This window comes from Triturus cristatus, chromosome 4_1 (genome assembly GCF_964204655.1).
Source record: "Triturus cristatus chromosome 4_1, aTriCri1.1, whole genome shotgun sequence".
NCBI classification, from domain to species: Eukaryota; Metazoa; Chordata; class Amphibia; order Caudata; family Salamandridae; genus Triturus; species Triturus cristatus.
The window spans coordinates 407360445-407380239 of record NC_140585.1 but is presented as its reverse complement, the minus strand read 5'-3'; the positions used below and the strand labels follow the sequence as shown (position 1 = coordinate 407380239).

General features: G+C 46.8%; 1 protein-coding gene across 1 annotated transcript in view; it reads right to left on the bottom strand.

Annotated features, from left to right (window-relative positions):
- Positions 1 to 8595: 8595 nt before the first annotated feature.
- Positions 8596 to 19795, bottom strand: part of LOC146855025 (uncharacterized) — a 153590-nt gene continuing 142390 nt past the window's right edge. Inside the window, exon 4 of the mRNA XM_085650551.1 lies at positions 8596 to 8985. Coding sequence (XP_085506677.1) covers positions 8886 to 8985 — 100 coding nt within the window. The 3' untranslated portion in view covers positions 8596 to 8885. The remainder of the gene's footprint in view (positions 8986 to 19795) is intronic.

Sequence of the window (19795 nt, the reverse complement as noted above, 5' to 3'; positions counted from 1 at the left end):
AGGGGGAGGGGCGGGGCTAAAGCAAAAAAAAAGTGACCATGAGGTTGAACACAGGTTCCTGCAGCAGACGCCTTCATCCACTGAGCCACCAGACCTGGCATACACACATCTCTCTCTCTCTCTCTCTCTCTCTCTCTCTCTCTCTCTCTCTCTCTCTCTCCCTCCCTCTCTCTCCCTCCCTTCCTCTCCCTCTCCCTCTCTCCCTCCCTCTCCCTCCCTTTCTGTCTCCCTCTCTCTCCCTCCCTCCCTCTGTCTGTCTCCCTCTGTCTGTCCCACTCCCTCCGTCTCCCTCCCTCCATCTTCCTCCCTCCCTCCGTCTCCCTCCCTCCGTCTGTCTCCCTCCGTCTGTCTCCCTCTGTCTATCTCCCTCTGTCTGTTTACCTCTGTGTCCCTCCCTCCGTCGCCCTCCCTCTGTCTCTCTCTCTATCTCCCTCCCTGTCTCTCTCCCTTCCTCTGTCTCCCTCCCTCTGTCTCTCTCCCTCCCTCTGTCTCTCTCCCTCTGTCTATAACCCTCTGTCTCTCTCCCTTCATCTTCCTCCCTCCGTCTCCCTCTTCCTGTCTCCCTCCCTCTGTCTCCCTTCCTCTCCTCCTTCCCTCTGTCTCCCTCGTTCTCCCTCCCTCTCCCTCTGTCTCCCTCCCTGTCTCCCTCCCTCTGTCTCCCTCCTTCTCCCTCCCTCCGTCTCCCTCCCTCTGTCTCCCTCCATCTCCCTCTCTCTGTCTCCCTCCCTCCGTCTCCCTCCCTCTGTCTCCCTCCCTCTGTCCCCCCTCTGTCTCCCTCCCTCTCTGCCTCCCTCTCTGCCTCCCTCTCTCTCTTTGTCTCCCTTCCTCTCCCTCTCTCTGTCACCCTCTGTCTCCCTTCCTCTCCCTCCCTCTGTCACCCTCTGTCTCCCTCCCTCCGTCTCCCTCCCTCCATCTCCCTCCCTCTTTCCTTCCGTCTCCCTCCCTCTGTCTCCCTCCCTGTCTCCCTCCGGCTGTCACCCTCTGTCTCCCTCCCTCCGTCTCCCTCCCTCTGTCTCCCTCCCAGTCTCCCTCTCCCTCCCTCTCCCTCTGTCTCCCTCCCTCTCTGCCTCCCTCTCTCTGTCTCTCTCTGTCTCCCTTCCTCTCCCTCTCTCTGTCACCCTCTGTCTCCCTTCCTCTCCCAACATCTGTCACACTCTGTCTCCCTCCCTCCCTCCCGCTGTCACCCTGTCTCCCTCCCTCCGTCTCCCTCCCTCCGTCTCCCTCCCTCTGTCTCCCTTTCTGTCTCCCTCCGTCTTCCTCCCTCTGTCTCCCTCCCGCTGTCACCCTCTGTCTCCCTCCGTCTCCCTCCCTCTGTCTCCCTCCCTGTCTCCCTCCCTGTCTCCCTCCGTGTATCCCACCTTGTCTCCCTCCCTGTCTCCCTCCCTGTCTCCCTCCCCCTCTGCCTCCCTCTCTCTGTCTCTCTGTCTCTCTGTCTCCCTTCCTCTCCCTCCCTCCCTCCCTCCCCCTCTGTCTCCCTCCCTCTATCTCCCCCAGACTGCGCCTCTCTGTTTCCCTCTCTCTGTCACCCTGTGTCAACCTCTGTCTCCCTCCCTCTCCCTCCCTCTGTCACCCTCTGTCATCTCCCCCATGTGTGTGTCAGCCCGGGCTGAGACAGCTTCCCAGCGCACAGCGCACACACAAAGCCGCACCCGAGTACTTCACAGGTCTTTAAAAGACCATTTACATGTTAATAAAGCTTTGTTGTTTTTCACCTCTTAGCGCCCCTGCATCTCCACTTTGACAATCACTGGAATCCCCCGGCCCCCACAGAGCAGAGTCTCAGAGTCCGGGCTGCTGCAACCCGCAGAGTTTGCTAACACTATTTAAAACATTTTTTTAAAACACAGGTAAGATGTCTGCAAGGTCCGCGGGCCGCCAAGGAAGGCTTGCCGGGCTGTACTATGAGTACCCGTGTTCTAGAAGAATCGTTTTCCTTTCTCCCTTTCCATTGGACAGTATTTATTAAACTTTTTTTTTTTTAATTCTTTTTATTGAGAGTTCATAAAAACAGAATAAATGATACACAGCACAATTGTGATAGAATTAATACGGTACAAGGCACAATTCAGATCATAATTGTAAAGTGCAATGTGCAATTGTAAAGCGCAAAATGCATAATGAAAAACAATCTAGCAGACTATTATTTAAGATAATATAGTTAAAATTGAATGCTGTCAGAAAATACAATAGAAAAGACTACGTTTCAAACACACTCCAAAACTTCTCATATTTCTTAAGTGCCCCTGATCTCAATGCGTATTTTCTTTCCCTGCCCTGGATTCGTAGTAATTTTGCCTTCCAAGCCTGGAAAGTTGGTACTTGATTGGTTTTCCAGGACTGCAAAATAAGGGATTTGGCTATTAAAGAGGCTATGAAAAAGGACTCGTCATATGGAGTATGGTTCACAGAGCAACCTAGTACAGGAATCAAGTTGTCAAATATAATAGTGGCTTTAAGCTCAAGGGAGAGATATTTTTCAATTTCCTTCCAAAATGGCTGGATTTTAGGACATTCCCAGACAATATGTTTACAGTTCCCTTTCTCCTCACACCGGAAACATTTATCAGCATCTAGGGGGAAGAGGCTATGGAGATAGGAGGGAGTTCTATAAATCAACCATTTATTGTAAAATTGCATGCGTCTAAAATACGCGCCGCGTAAAATTGTTTTATTAAATTTATTTATCTTATCCCATACAAGCTTGTTGATTTCAACATTTTCCCTCTTTTTCCACCTCTCAATGATCCTACTGGAGAATACCTGCCCTTTGCCCACTTTTAATAATTTAATCCAGATACTCATCTTTTTTTAAAAATTATTATTCAAAGCTGTCGAGATACTTTCTTTGTGGTATAGATTTCCTATATCCAACTCTCTAAGCCTTGGATTGAACATACAGAAAGACCAATTCAAGGTGGAATAAGAATGATGTACCTGCCTGGAGATTTCATCCCATGACTTCCACCTATTACCAGTGAGGAAGTCTTCAATCTTCACAAAGCCATTTTCTTTCCAGAGATTTAATATTTTACTATCCATACCTCCCTCTTCTCCAAAGTTAAAGTTGTTCAAATCCGTTGTATTACTTATTCTAGGAATAGAGTAAAATTTCAAAAACTGAGTTTTCTGTTTGAAAATCCACTGAAGGAACTTGTAACGAACTTTCTTTGGGTCTTTGGTGATTCTAATCGGATCAATTATTTTTACTTCTGACAGCATCTTCTTCATAAAAAAATTGTCTGCCACGTTAGTGTCTGAAAAAAAAAACCTAAAACTGTGGTGTGCAAAGGATGCAAAATAATATTCTCTAATATTTGGAAGGGACAACCCTCCTTGTGCAAAAGGGAGGTATAAAGTGTTGCGTGCAAGCCTAGGAGATTTTTTAGCTCAGAGAAAGGAGGAGATCAGGGCGTCCACTTTATTAAAAAAGGAGACCTGGATTGCACAAGGTGCGGCGTCAAACAAAAAATTAAAAAGAGGTAAAACCGACATTCGTATTAATGCTGCTCGCCCCATTAACGACAGGGGTAGTAAATTCCAACGATCTAGAAGAGACCCAACCTTTTTTAACAGAGGTAAAAAGTTCAATAAAAACAGATCTTCCAAATTATCCGATATAAATATTCCCAAATACCTCTTTGGGGATGGGTTGTATATTTGCCTGAATTCTGGTATTAAAGTGTCTACAGTGCAGTTTACTAGAATAATTTCCGTCTTATTAACATAAATTTTATAACCCATCAATTGACTAGAGGGTTTAGAGTCTAAAAAAAGGGCAATATCATCGGCGTATAATTTTATATTAGTCATGCCAGCTACTGGGACTGTGTCGGTCCGTATTTTCCTAATCGCAATCGCCAAAGGTTCGATAAATAACGCGAATAAAATTGGCGACAGGGGGCAACCTTGTCGCGTGCCTCTAGTGACCAGACATGTCCCAATATGAGAATTGTTGATGATAATCTGTGCCCTAGAATCCATATATAGATGTTTTAAAATAATAATAAAAGCCTCCGGGAAATTAAAACTGTGCAAAATAGCAAAAAGGCAGTCCCATGACACTAGATCGAAGGCCTTCTCCGCGTCTAAAAGCCAGATTTGAGCCTTCACTTTATTAGTTTTAAAAAAATCTAGTGCCTCCAATACAAACTTCGTGTTTGAATGGAGATGCCTGCCCGCAATAAAACCACACTGGTCATTAGCTACCAAACATCCCACTATTTTATTCAATCGATTTGCTAAAAGTTTTGTAAAAATGTTATAATCTGTATTTAGGAGACTTATGGGTCTATATGAATTTATATTCTCCTTGTCCTTTCCTTTTTTTAAAATGCTAACCACCACAGCTGAGTGGAAAGAGTCTGGCGGGGAGCCTCCTTGGAGTAGATCATTTAGTAAAAGTAAAAATTCTTTATGTAGGGTTCCTCCAAATTTTTTAAAAAATTCAATCGGAAGACCATCATCACCGTTAGCCTTACCATTGGGGAGGGAACTAATCACCTCATCTAATTCTAACAGTGAGAAGTCCTCTATGAGGCATTTCTTGCCCCCATCATCTAATTTCGGTATTATCTGTTGCTCTAAGAACTCCCCAATGGAAACAGATGAGGCCCCTTCGGTCGCTTGATAGACTCCCTCATAGTGTTTTAAAAACAGCTCGCCAATAGAGGCTGTGGTCTTAGCATACAATTTAGTGGTGGGGTTAATTAATTGATCTATTCTGTTACGAGCCTGCTTTTCTTTGGCTTGCCAGGCCAAGAGCTTTCCTGTGTATTCGCTCTCCTCATAGATCTTCTGGGCATAGAGATTACTATTAGTTTCACCTAGAACGTAATAAAAATCCCTCATCCTGCTCTTAGCCTCGTAAAGTTTTTGCCCAGAGTACATTGATCTAACCCTGTAGTGTTCTTGGGTTGCCTCCGTGAGATCAGTTTGAAGTTTTATTTTCTCCTCCTTTCTTGCCTTCTGCTTTGGTATTTCTTTAGATGTTATTAACCCGCGAAGTGTAGCCTTTACTGCGTCCCAAATAATATTTAATGGGGCAGTACCGCTATTCTGTGTAAAAAACTGCACAGAATAGACTTAATTTTTGAAGCTTTCCTTTTCACCTAAGAATTTGAGCTAAATATAAAATATTATTATAAACCAATTCTCTGTCTTGTGTTTTCCATTATATATGTTGGATTCAAAGTGGTTAAGTATACATCTGTAGGTGTTTTGCTATACTTTCAACATAATACCTTGTAACATGGATGGTCCTATAAATCAACATGTAGTACTCACACACATTTATAGTCAAAAAAACATCCTTCAACCAGAGTAACCATTTAAATTGATTGGTGCACATTCTAAAGCTTATTTACATACCTTGGCCACGGGGTATATCTCTTGCTACTTCGCAAATGTGGTGGTGAGAATCTCTGTGAGTTAGTGCGCATTCTGGGTTGGTACAGATGTGTGGATGAGTGCATAGCATCTGCCCGTGCAGGTGGGTTAGTTGGCTTAGCTTAGGAGGGTGGGCCTGTATAGATGGGGGGTGCCTTTACAAGCGGGTGTTGCCATTACAGGTGGGGGGGTGCCTGTTCAGGTGGTGGAGTGCCTGTACAGTTGAAGGGGGACCTGTACAAGTGGAGGTATGCCTTTATAGGTGGGGGACATGCCTGGGCAGGTCGTGAACATGCCTGTGAAGTTGGGTGATGTGCCCATGCAGGTCATGGTACATGGGCTGAAGGGGGTTGGGTACAAGTAGGTGTGCTGGGTCCCATCCATGATTTGACCGTGAAGGAAGACTTTGAAAATTTTCAACATGCCCTCTATCATCTTCCAGGCCAAAGCATGATGTCTTGCACTCTCTTCTCTATGCATATTTATTTGGTCATGGTGCATCCTCGACATGTCTTGGCAACATTAAACAATACTGGCCAAGACAAGGGCATGCATGTCAATCATCTGAGGGATTTCCTGTAGTGAGTCTGAAATGTCAGCCAGAGTAGCCCCTATTGCATGAATGTTCTACCTCACATCAGATTGTTGTTGGAAAAAATCATCCTCCCAGTGGCCAACATTAGCAGCTGCCATCCCCCTCCGCAAGGGACGCCCTCTGATATGACCGTCAGGTCCACCAGTACGGTGAGGGGTGGCAAGTGGGAGGCAGTGGGGAGGAGATTAATGTCTAGGGGATACAGGCACCTCACCAGTGGTGTAATGTCCTTCAGATGCTTGACAGTAGGCCTGGGATGCACTGTAATGGGAGGACTGCGTAGTAGATTCAAAACATTGACTTTGGGTGTGATGGCTGTGAGGAGGTGATGGTTGTGTTGGGGGAGGTGAACTCTGTGGCTGGTTGGCTAACTGGTGACAGCGGGCAATCCTCAGAAGGGAAGTGGGCGGTTTAGTTCTGGCCAGACCTGATGTAGCCTTCAGTCTTTTGGCCAGTGGGTCAACGATGCCCTCTCCATCATCCATGTCCCCCTCCACGACCAGCACCTGCTCATCTTTTTCCTCCTCATCCTCGTCTTGTTGCCTGCTACCCTCCACTGGTGGAGGGTTCAATTCCAACAGTGCAGGAACCTCTGCTCCAGTGGGTAGATTTACTCTGGCTGGATGTGGAAATTAAATGAAGAGTCAACAGACAAATACAGCAAATGATGATTTTGTACAACTTTTAACATAGCTACTAAATTACATTTACAATGCAACTATGACGTTTACAAATTTATGCACACTTTCATGTGCCAGTTACAAAGCTTCATTGAAATCACCAGCAGAGATGGTCAACATTTTCTGAAGAAGAAATTGGAAGTTAAAATTTGCAGTACTTAGGATTCTGGGACATGTAGTATGATAGACAAGATGAAACACATGAGAACAGAATTCACCATGAATATTTGCACAAACTTGAAGAGACATCCATAGTCACAATTGCACTTCATATTAAACATGTTACTAATAAAGTTATTAGGCCAGATTCACAAAGAGCCTCCGCAGTCATGGCAGAATCTTGGCACTGCAGTTTCTCACTACTGAGATTCCACCACAAGTGCGGAGCATCCGCCACAACTACAGAGGATCTTTGTGAATCAGGTCCATTGTTTAAAATCACATCTTAGCTATTACCGCAATAAGGTCATCAGTCACAGGCAGCCCATGCAGCAGGGGGTGTGCCTGGTGGAGAGGATGCCCTTCTCAATTGGTGTGAGACAGAGATGGGTTGCACTTTGTCTAGCAGGGAGAGCTCTGGCCACCTCTATCCCAGTGAACTTCTCCTTCACACGTCTTCACTCATCCTGCCACTTTGTTTTGATGTCAGTGATGGTCCAGATATCCTCCCCCAATGCACGGACTGCATAAACCAACTGCTGCCATAGGGTAGCCTTCCGTGTTGCACTGGTGAAGTATGGAGATAGACCATGGAGCTTTTCGTAGTTCTCCACTAAAAATGTTACTATCATTTGGGTCTCCTCCTCTGTGAAGTTTTTCTTCCTCCTGACATTCAATATGCTGACACTTGGCAGATGGTCAAGGTGCAAGTAGGAAGATGAAAAATGTGTTTGGAAGGAACAGAACCATGGATGTGTACTGCTTTTATGTGGTTTGAAGTGCATGGTTTGTAGGTGGCATTAATTGCCTGCATGTGTTTGTAATTACACTTTCCCTGCCTCAATTGCAGAGGTTCCGCCCTAAGTATGGAGAATCCGCCCCATGTGAGAATTTTTGGCACTCGGGGCGAAGCCTCGAGTGCAGAACTCCGCAGGCGTAAAGATACTACTCATATGTCCTTTCGTGAATACTGAAAAGTAGTAAAGTTAGACTTTTGGTCTAACTTTACCTTTGTGAATTGGGTACGCAGTATGGATTTCAGATGTTTCTTCATGGGAAACCAAGTCATGAAAGAGCTACACTTAAAACTTTCCAGGTATGGTGAATGCCAGTGACTCCAGAGCGCCACACATCCAGCTCCATATGAGGTGCACAATGTTCACCTGGAGGCTTGATGCACACTCAGCTCAGTTCCAGATCAATTAGAATATCCTCAATCTAGAAATAAATGCTGTCAGATGGTCCGTGAGCATGAGATTACACTTCAAGCCCTTCCATGTGGGACCTCCAGAGGCCCCATCACCGCAAAGAAAACCTCACTCCAGGCAGTAAAGATCACCTGTATCAACGCATGTCGCTATAGACACACAATGTAGAAAAAAAAATTTCCACTTCCACTCACCTCCACTTAGATTCCCGCCTTCTAGGATCTCACATTCTACAGTCCATCCTCGAGTTCCATCCTCAGTTCAGGATATGAAATGCACTGTCTGTATACAGCTATATATGTTTACGTTTCCGGATAAGGTCTGATGAAGAATCTGTGGAGATTCCAGCCACATTTTGACTGTGGATCACTTTAAACAGCTGTAAAAATGCATGTTCAGTAAAGAATAAACATATAGTCGATTATCAGCTGCTATTTATTGAGGTCTGATAAATATGGGCATTTTATGACATGCCAAATCTTGACATTTTCATTTCTTTCAATGAGTAGTCCTTGTTACAAGGTCACATTAATTACAGATATCTATTCAGTTTTGTGTTGTTACCATAACTACAAGACAGGTGTTTGTCCTTATGGTGTACTCTGCCACATGCTTTATTTTTCTGGTAACATAAAATCTAGGTCAGTATTGACAAAAAACCCATTATCATCAATTCTGGAAAGATTTTAAACATTTATCTCTGCTTGGAAGGCAGCAAATTACAAAAAAACGATGTATCATGAAAATAATTACTTTTTTCGGTGAAAACGTGTTTGTTTGTTGAAATATATAAAACATGAGCATTAGAAGCACATAATAGGAGACCCAAAGCATCCTTTTGACTGATTGCCTTGAACTTTATTTCAATATCCTGTATCTTCTCTTAGGACGGTCACCACCAATGGGCTGGCAGTAGATGTGCATCGGGATGTTTTTGAAGTAACTGGAAACCCAGGGCCTGTGAAAAAAGGGATCTGTTAGAAGTGTTTGTTCATTGATCTGGGAAACAAATGTGACAAGGTACTGTATTAAATTGCATCTTTCAACAAATTAAAATCAGTATTGGCAAAGCCGATAGGTTTGACCTTGGCAACATGGTGCGGATTACATTTTTAAAAATTATTTTATTGCAAGCTTATGCCACAAAATTAAACAGCAGAAAAATAAACTCGCTGCTGCTTAAAAGTGGTGACCATAAACATATTAAGATAAAAAGAATGAAAATCTTTTGAAAAACATGATATGATAAAAGGATGAATGTCATACCATGTTATAGTGTATAGATATTGGTGTTTGTTTCTTCATTACAAGAAAGACTGGTCATTTCCATTTACTTTTCTACTAAAGTTAATATATTTCACACTGCTATGGGTGATTTTCCATGATACCCTCAATCTAAATGCAATGATGTGTCATTATCCATGGTTGCGTTTAGTAGTGTATTCTAAAGGCAACTTGGAGACATACTCCTCCAAAATTCAATGGTGCTCGAGTCTTCCGCTTGAGAGGATGTAAGTGGTACATCCATACTGTTGGAACTACTTGGTGTGAGGCTTTCGGGCTGCTAAGCTTGCACTACACCAGATATGTAGATGAAGCTAGACAAACTACAGTTCTCAGAGCACCACAGAACTCTGTTAAGATTTGCAGTGGTGGCACCAATCATGGATCCATCAAGCACAGGTTCCTCATGGTTCAGAGCACTCCTTTCAAGGCAATTGTTATACCTAGTTCATGCTGCTGGAATCATGAGGCCAGAAGTTTGGAAATCGTTGCATCAAGAGTTATTAAGGACTTTGAGGCGTGGCTAACTGCCGACGCGGATGGCCGCTCGGTAGCTGAGCTCCGGAGCACCACTCCCGAACCATCTGCTTAATCTGATATCCCCTGGCCGAATCATCGCCCCCAGGGACTCCCTGTAAGCTGCGGCTGCCGCGCGAGGTGCGGGCTACATCTGGGGCCAATTGAGGCTGTGGTCCGGGGAGGGCTCCATGCACCGTATCCACCGGAGACGACTTCGCTGGCGGAGGTGTCGCCGGGCGGCGGGGGGGACTACGCAAGACCGCTGCTGAGGCCTGGCCCACGTGGAGGCCGGAAGAATAAATCACGCAAGCCCATTGCCCTGACTACGCTCCACCGCCCTGAAACCTGCTAGTGGGGTGAAATAAGCAGCCTGGCACAGACGGAGGTGACGGAGTGACGACGCTGATCTGGGAGGCCACATGGCGCTGCTGTGTGTCTACGCCACCGTGAGTACGCGTACCCGGGTGGGAACCTCCCCGCAGCCCTGGTGCCTGAAGTTATTGTCATCCTACATGCTGCATAACTGGACAGGGGACTATCCAGGGGACCGTAGAGGCTTTGGGCAATAGAGGCCTTGGACTTTCACAGGGCTACCTCCGCCTGGCGAGCCACCCCATGCATGTCCCTAGGCGCCCGGCGTAGTCACTACTGCACTGTTTTCTGCCAATTGAGTGCCGGGGCCCAGCATTGTTTCTCTGCAGGGGCCTAGTGGAGTGTGTGACACATTGAGGGAAGGAGTGTTCTGCCACTACTGTGAACAGCTCTGGGCCTGTGGCACTGGTGTGACCTCGCAGATTTGTCGGGCACTCTGACCCTCCCACCAGGCGGCCAGTCTGGGTGAGGCACTATTGGTGGAGCGGGCTGTGCGGGTGCCTTGGCAGCTAGACAGATCGAAGGCAGCACATGGTTCGAGTTGGGCTGCTAGGCTTGGGGGCAGTTAAAGAAAGTGCAGAACTGGGTTCCTCTGAGAGGTGGTGGTCACAGTGAAGTGGTGACAGTGTCTTGCGGACGGGGTGCTACTCGCCAAAACCGACAGGCCGACTGGAAGGATCCACAGCAGGCAGCAGGGAGTAACTGTCGTACCCCCACACTGTGAGGCGACCACCGGGACAAACATAACATGGCGTCTGGACGCAGCAACCGGATGGCGACACAGGCCAAATTGGACAAATTTGCATGACAAAAGCAACAGGGAGAGTAACGGGGGGACTCGGTTGGCCCGAACGAGGCCACGGAACCCACGAACAAGGATATGCTCGAGGCTATCATGACGGTAAGGACCTCCCTCGAGACGCGGATAGATACTGTGGCAACAGAGGTGGCTCTGATTCAGGAAGATATGAAGAAAATGGCGGAGCGACTGGGCACAGTGGAGAGTACCGCCAAGGAACTAGTCACCGATACTACCCTTCCTAAACGACAGGTGACCGAATTGCGCACTTCTCATGAGGCAATGGCTCTACAACTGGACGACTACGAAGGAGGAATGCGGTGCAACAACGTCCGCATTCTTGGCGTGCCAGAGCGTGCAGAGGGGCAGGCCGCTGATCTTTTCGTGGAGGAACCAGTTCTTAAGCATCTGCAACCACGAGGACTTTCCAAATGCTTTTCCATTGAACGGGCACATTGCGTGCCAGGGGGCCGTCCAAAGCCGGGTGCGCCCCCATGGCCGCTCTTGGCCCGGGTGTTTAACTTTCGAGACCGCGATGTTATCCTCCAGACTGGGAGATCGTCCCCCCCTCTGAACTTTGAGAACAGTAAATTCACGTTCTTTCCGGACTTTACTTTGAGGGTGCAGAAACAACACCGCAGTTTCCTGGAGGTAAAACGAGCCCTCCGGAACCAAGAGATTAAATATGCTATGATGTTCCCTGCCAAACTGAGGGTGCAAGCAAACGGCAAACTGTGATTTTTCACTAGGCCGGAGGATGCCTGGGACTGGCTAGACGGCTGGCGTACAGTCGGAAAGAAATCGCATAAAGTCCCCTCCGCTGCCGATGGAGCTGAAGACTGGCGCCAGCAGAGACGTTCCCCTCTGCATTCTGATCCAGATTCCCAGGGCCACACAGGGGGGTGCTGTATTCGAAGTCTGGGAAGAATCTGTTGGACACACCCCGTACTATGGGGGCCTTATTGGGTAATTTAGTGCCATGGCACCTCTACTGTTCTTCATTTGAATTTGTCCTAGGGCTCGTGTTTCACCTGGGTCGGCCAAAGGGTCCCAGTGATTGTACAAGAATTGCGCCACAAATTTGATGTGTAGGCCCAGATGGATCATTGATTTGGGTTTGACCTTGGGGAGCGGTGGGGCCGAGGCAGAGACTCTGTATTTTGCACAATGTTTTAGGGAGTGGGGTTGCTCACGTTCCCAAAGTTGTTTAAGAGTGGGCGACAGGCATTCTGCATGTTGGGTGGGCGGGCGGTTCTAGTCCCATTGTGCAGGGAGGGGGTGGGGATTTCAATAGGGGTTGGGGTGTGCGGTTTGGATCTGTTGTTTTTTTTTTGCATCAGTGCATGATGCTTCATGGACAGTTGGCACCTCACTTGGCATCAATGCTTTTAATATCAGTATTGTATTTCACAACATCGTAATGCACTTTGACAGACTTGGTTTCGCTGTGAAGGAAGACTCAGGAGAAACACATAGGGACGGTCCATCCGACGAAGTAGCTACACTGTTGACATATGCTGATGGCGCCTGGTCAGGGACTTAGAGTGTCCACGTGGAACATAAATGGACTGGGGGACAAAATTAAATGGGGTATTGTCCTACAATATATTCATCGGCATGCGTTTGACATAGTACTGTTACAGGAGACCCATTTTATAGGGAACTCGTGCATGGCCCTGAACAGGAAGGGATACTGAATGATAGTACATTCTGGTTTTACCACGGGCTCTAGAGGTGTTGGGGTTCTCCTACGCAGAGACTGCCCCTATGTGGTACATAACACCTGGACAGATGCACAGGGTAGATACGCAGCAAGTATGGGCACGTGGGAAGGGAGGGTTATTAACGTGGTCTCAGTGTACGCCCACCAGGATTACAGTGTCTGACATTGCAGGATGTGGGGGCGTTGATGCTAGACTTGCCCATGGGATCGCTAATATTGCGGGGTGACTTCAACTTGACTATGGACAGCCTACATGACCGACTCCCACCTAGACCTGACCCGGCACGCGGCTCACAACTCCAGGAATTCACCAATGATCTGGGGGTGGTAGATATATGGAGGTGGTCACATCCTCACCACACGCACTTCACGTTTCAGTCAGGGGTACACGGTAGTCAATCACGTATTGACTATCTGTTCACTCATGCCCAAGACGCTTTTACTGAATCCACCTGCCTGGCGCAGGGGATATCAGATCACTCCCCCATTTTGATGATCTTTGGCGCACAACACACTAGGCGTCCCGGCCCAATCATTATACAACCGTTGGCATTGAAGATTCCACATATCAAGGAAAGCCTCCGACAAGATACAGACTACTATTCTGCTGAAAATGTAGGTTCGGTCACGTCAGTAGTGACAATTTGGGGAGCGTACGGGGCGGTTATTAAGGGCACGGCACTGTCGTTGATGGCGGGCCACAGAACCAAGCGAAACAAGAGGGTGGTCGAACTGGAAAGGGACATATTGCACATGGAGGAGGCCATGTCTCGGGCCCCTGACCCTGAAACCCAACACAGTATTAAAATAAAAAGACAGGATTACAGACAACTCCCCTTTGAGGAGGCCACTATGCACTCCTTAACTACTCGCCACCGGATATTCGAACAAGGCGAGCACACGGGTAAACTCCTGGCATGGCTGGAATGCAAGGAACATGCAGCGAGATGGGTACAAGCAATAAAGAGCCCTGACGGCATTCTGATAACTGACGCCCAGGGAATTGCTGACGTTTTTGTGTCCCATATTGAGGAAGTGTATACGGTCCCTCAGGCCTCCCAAGCCTCAATGGCAGCAGATCTCCTTGCCACCATAGAGGTAGTGTGTATCCCGCATCAGGATAGAGAAGCACTGGAGGCGGATATCTCTCAAGTAGAGGTCCAAAAAGCAATACAAGATGTTCAATCCGGCAAAGCGATGGGTCCTAATGGACTCCCTATCGAGCTCCTCAAACCGATGGTGACAAAACTAGCGCACCACCTGTTGAGCCTATATAAAGAATCCTATGAAACGGGGCTTCTCCCAGCTGATATTCACACAGCTGCCATTGTAATTATCCACAAGCCCGAAAAGCCTGCTGAGGATTGCAAATCGTACCGCCCTATCTCGCTGCTTACGGTGGAAGCAAAAATCCTTGCCAAGCTCCTCGCAAACCAACACCTCCCATATCTTAATGGCTTGATTCTTCCAGACCAATCTGGCTTCATGCCGGGTAGGAATACGGCTCGGAATCTGTGACGCGTACATGGGGCACTGGGGCGAATAGACACCCTAGAGGAGGAAGCGTTCCTATTGTCACTAGATGCCACTATGGCATTTGATACTATCGAATGGGAATATCTTTTTGCTGTCCTGGCTCGCATGGGGTGCGGACCCAGATTGATCAGATGGATCAAGCTACTACATACGCAGCCTACGGCGCACGTCACAGTAAACAATCATCGCTCTGCCTCTTTTCCCCTTTGCCGTGGCACAAGGCAAGGTTGCCCGCTGTCACAGCTTCTGTTCGCCATGGTACTGGAGCTGCTTGCCGTCTGGACCAGGGGAGATCCGGGTATAAGGGGCATAAAATGGACAAGTGATCATGAGGACCGAATATCGCTCTACGTGGACGATATCTTGCTCTAATTGGCCTCTCCAGCACGCTCGCTGCAAATGGTGTTGCACATCTTTCATATATTTGGTGCGCATTCGGGATATCAGATAAATTGGTCCAAATCCCAGATGTATGCACTCTGGGGTGAACCCCCATATAGTCCGCGGGGCTATGATATTCCAGTAGCAAGACAGGGTTTTCGATACCTGGGCATTTTTATTATATCCGATGTTAATCTCTCTTTCAGGCGGAATCTGCTGGTGCCACTTCAGCGGTTGCGGTTAGATGTTACGCATTGGCGATCGCTGCCCCTTACTCTCTTGGGCTGTGCTTCCCTCTTTAAAATGCTCGCCCTCCCGCGCTTTCTCTATGCACTGCAAAACGCCCCCAATCCTGTCCCTGACTCATACTTCTCACTAAGACGTAGTGCGGGGGTTATAGTGGGAGGGCCGACCTCCACAAATTGCCATAAACAAACCTACCATGGGATGGTATGACGGAGGTGTAGGGTTGCCGGACATGCGTCTCTATTATCAGGCATCGCAGCTGACGGCCATTAATAGATGGGTGTTTGGTCCACACGATGATCCCAATTTCCGCACGGACCATTGGCTCATGGGGAAGGGGGCTACAATAGGGTACTATATACTAACTAAAGGAAGTTACACTTGACTGGCCCCACGGCTCGCACGGTAGAAGTGTGGCATGGGATTCAGCGCAAGCTGGGGTGGCACAACCGCCTGACAAGGGCAACCCCTCTCTGGGAACCTGATATATTGGGTAGCCTCAGCACCTGTCCGGGTTTTGATAAATGGGACACAATCGGGATCTCCACAGTGGGGGACATGTGGGTGAAGGGGAAAAAAAACACATTTGCTGATCTTCAAGCTAAGTATCACCTTGCACCTTCGGAGACTCTTCGATATCTCCAAATTAGCCATACCATTGATTCGGCTCGCCCAAGGGGTACCCCCCTTCCAGATTCCTCCCCGCTGGAGGACCGACTACTACTAGATCCAATGGACCACAAAGCAATTTCCCTCACATATAAAAAATTAGTGAATAACTGGACTGACCCAATGCTGAAACTACGAGCGTGCTGGGAAAATGATCTGGGGGATATAGACGACGAGGAATGGAGAGATGCACTCGCTTCTCCCCAAGAGGTGGCGATCCCTATGCGACTTCGACTAGTCCAACTCAAAGTTCTCCACCGGGTCTATTTTGATGCCAAACTATTGTTTAAGTTGGGTAGGAGGCCTGAACCGCTCTGCCTCCGATGATGTAACCAGACAGGCACATTCGTACATATCCTTTGGGACTGCCCCCACATACAACAGAATAAAGAAATTTACACAACAGCGATGGACCTCTAATTGTTGGGTGTTTTCGTTTGGTATATAGGTGGCCTGCCTTGGTCGCGGAGAGCCCACCCTGTGGACGAGCAGGTCCGGCACCGTCACGAGTACAGCATCAAAGGAGCTACGTGTAGTTCTGCCTAGGGCAATCCGGCATGGCAGCGGTTGTGGTGAGATACAGCTACCCACTGTGGAATTTGAGAAATTTTAGGATTTGGGCAGTCATCTACTAAAGAAACACTTATGCTATAGTGGGCGGGACAAGCGCAACCATTTAATTATCACCTGCTGAGCTGCCTTCTTCATGAGTCATCGCAATGAACAAGGGCGAAAGGACGCCCGAAACGCGTCGGAAATCGATGACAAGAACTTGCCATACTTACTGATGTACTAAATGCTGCCTGGCAGAATAAAGAAATTTACACAACAGCGATGGGCCTCCAATTGTTGGGTGTTTTCGTTTGGTATATATATATATATTCACTGAAAAAACGATAGGTTTCACACACGTTATAGTTAGGAATTAGCATTTAAAAAACCTTGCAAATTCACTGAAAAAACCATAGGTTTCACACATGTTATAGTTAGCGGAAATTTTACTGATAAAAAACCAGTGAAATTCCCCCGTTATAGTTAGTGCAGGCAACTATAACTCACGCGACCGCAATCTTCTGCTGATGACATATGTGTCTTTATGAAAAAAAAATATTTGTAATATATGTATAGCTAAAAATGTATGGAAGAAGACATGGGCAAATAAGTGTCTAAATACAGTATTAGCATCAGCAGAGGATTGCGGTCGCGTGAGTTATAGTTGCCTGCACTAACTATAACGGGGGAATTTCACTGGTTTTTTATCAGTAAAATTTCCGCTAACTATAACATGTGTGAAACCTATGGTTTTTTCAGTGAATTTGCAAGGTTTTTTAAATGCTAATTCCTAACTATAACGTGTGTGAAACCTATGGTTTTTCAGTGAATTTGTACGTTTTTTTAAATGCTAAGTTACTTTACGCCATTCGTGGCGTGCGCGCCCACTTAACGCAGTTCGTTCCGTGCGCGCACGGTGCGCTTCGCGCACCGTGCGCGTACAGTAAGCACGCGGTGCTTACTGTGCTTACGGTGCTTATAAGCCATGCACAAATGGTGCCCTTCGGGCACCATTTGCACACGGGGTGGAGAGAGTGTGGATAATTTTTTCTTTTATTATTTTTGTTAAAAATATTGTGGTTTTTCACACCACTGATAAGCACTGCACATTGGGTGGCATGCGGCCACCAAAAGCACAGGGGGTGGGGAGAGTGTGGATAGTGTTTTTTTTTTAAAAATTTTTACCGTACACGTACGGTAAGCGTAATCGGCGAAATTAGCGAAAAAATAAAAATGGCATTTTTGCCCTTGGGGGGTCTTGGGGGACTCCCTCAACATGGCTATGTGTGTGTGAGCTGTCAAAACAGCTCCTTTACATGTGTATTGGTTTTATTTAACAACCTAACTCTCAGTGCGAGAGAGAAAATGGCGGCCGCCGCTTCCTGGTTTCGCCCGATTCGAATGTTTACTAAGATCTAAGAGCCAATCAGAATCGCGCTCGCGCACGCCACCGTACGCGTACGGTAAGCTTACGGTAAGCGTACCGAGAGCTGGCTCAGATATATATATTGATTTAAAGGCTATTTTCTCAGAATCTACTGAACAGATTTACACCAAACCTACAAAAGGCACTTCCTTGACCTGAGGACTACCTCTCTGCCAAATTTCAAGTAATTCTGTTCAGCCGTTCGGGCTGTAGCCCTGTTTAAAGGTCCTATGGAAAAATGCATGGGAAAAACGCGTTTTGGGACCGCCCTTTTATCTCAGCCCCCGCTTGACGAATCCTCCCAGGGTAGGAGCGGAGCGTAGCGCCCCACCTATTTTGAGAAATTCGCGAGGATTCGTCGACTGGCGCAAAAGTTATTCAAAATAGAATGTTGCGGATTTCCTATGGAAAAGGGGTCCTAACTATAACTACCTACTGGCGACCGCCAGTAGGTAATATATATATATATATATATATATATATATATATATATATATATATATATATCCACAAAAAAGTTACTCTGCATTAGAGGGCCTCTCACGTTGTGGCAATGAATTCCTCTCTTGCTGGCAGAAGGAAGGCTCGTAAACATTGTCCTTACAAGCATATTTATTCAGCTTTGCCTTAAAAACCAAACATGTTTCGGGCAGCATTTCCCTTGATCACTGGCATTTAAAATCCAAGGCAAATTCAGAAAGCAGCAAACATTTCAAAGCGCACCTGCGCCTCATTTAAATACACGCCCCTGGTTCACTCGGCATCATGGTAGATGTAGTATCCACAATGTTAGCATAGTGCATGCTGCCAGATGAAAACGCTGTTAATCCTGTAGTAGGTTAGCATGTAAGTTCATTGTTGCTCACCTTCCCAAAATTCGATTTCCACCAACTGGAAGCACAACGTTCCCAACAGCGCTGGAAATACTTAGTGCCAGAGACCTGCACTTCTGCAGTGGGGCCCTCCCCGATCTGAGTCAGACCGTAATAAATCCAATAAAACGTTGTGCTTCCAGTTGGTGGAAATCGAATTTTGGGAAGGTGAGCAACAATGAACTTACATGCTAACCTACTACAGGATTAACAGCGTTTTCATCTGGCAGCATGCACTATGCTAACATTGTGGATACTACATCTACCATGATGCCGAGTGAACCAGGGGCGTGTATTTAAATGAGGCGCAGGTGCGCTTTGAAATGTTTGCTGCTTTCTGAATTTGCCTTGGATTTTAAATGCCAGTGATCAAGGGAAATGCTGCCCGAAACATGTTTGGTTTTTAAGGCAAAGCTGAATAAATATGCTTGTAAGGACAATGTTTACGAGCCTTCCTTCTGCCAGCAAGAGAGGAATTCATTGCCACAACGTGAGAGGCCCTCTAATGCAGAGTAACTTTTTTGTGGATTTATTACGGTCTGACTCAGATCGGGGAGGGCCCCACTGCAGAAGTGCAGGTCTCTGGCACTAAGTATTTCCAGCGCTGTTGGGAACGTTGTGCTTCCAGTTGGTGGAAATCGAATTTTGGGAAGGTGAGCAACAATGAAATTACATGCTAACCTACTACAGGATTAACAGCGTTTTCATCTGGCAGCATGCACTATGCTAACACTGTGGATACTACATCTACCATGATGCCGAGTGAACCAGGGGCGTGTATTTAAATGAGGCGCAGGTGCGCTTTGAAATGTTTGCTGCTTTCTGAATTTGCCTTGGATTTTAAATGCCAGTGATCAAGGGAAATGCTGCCCGAAACATGTTTGGTTTTTAAGGCAAAGCTGAATAAATATGCTTGTAAGGACAATGTTTACGAGCCTTCCTTCTGCCAGCAAGAGAGGAATTCATTGCCACAACGTGAGAGGCCCTCTAATGCAGAGTAACTTTTTTGTGGATTTATTACGGTCTGACTCAGATCGGGGAGGGCCCCACTGCAGAAGTGCAGGTCTCTGGCACTAAGTATTTCCAGCGCTGTTGGGAACGTTGTGCTTCCAGTTGGTGGAAATCGAATTTTGGGAAGGTGAGCAACAATGAACTTACATGCTAACCTACTACAGGATTAACAGCGTTTTCATCTGGCAGCATGCACTATGCTAACATTGTGGATACTACATCTACCATGATGCCGAGTGAACCAGGGGCGTGTATTTAAATGAGGCGCAGGTGCGCTTTGAAATGTTTGCTGCTTTCTGAATTTGCCTTGGATTTTAAATGCCAGTGATCAAGGGAAATGCTGCCCGAAACATGTTTGGTTTTTAAGGCAAAGCTGAA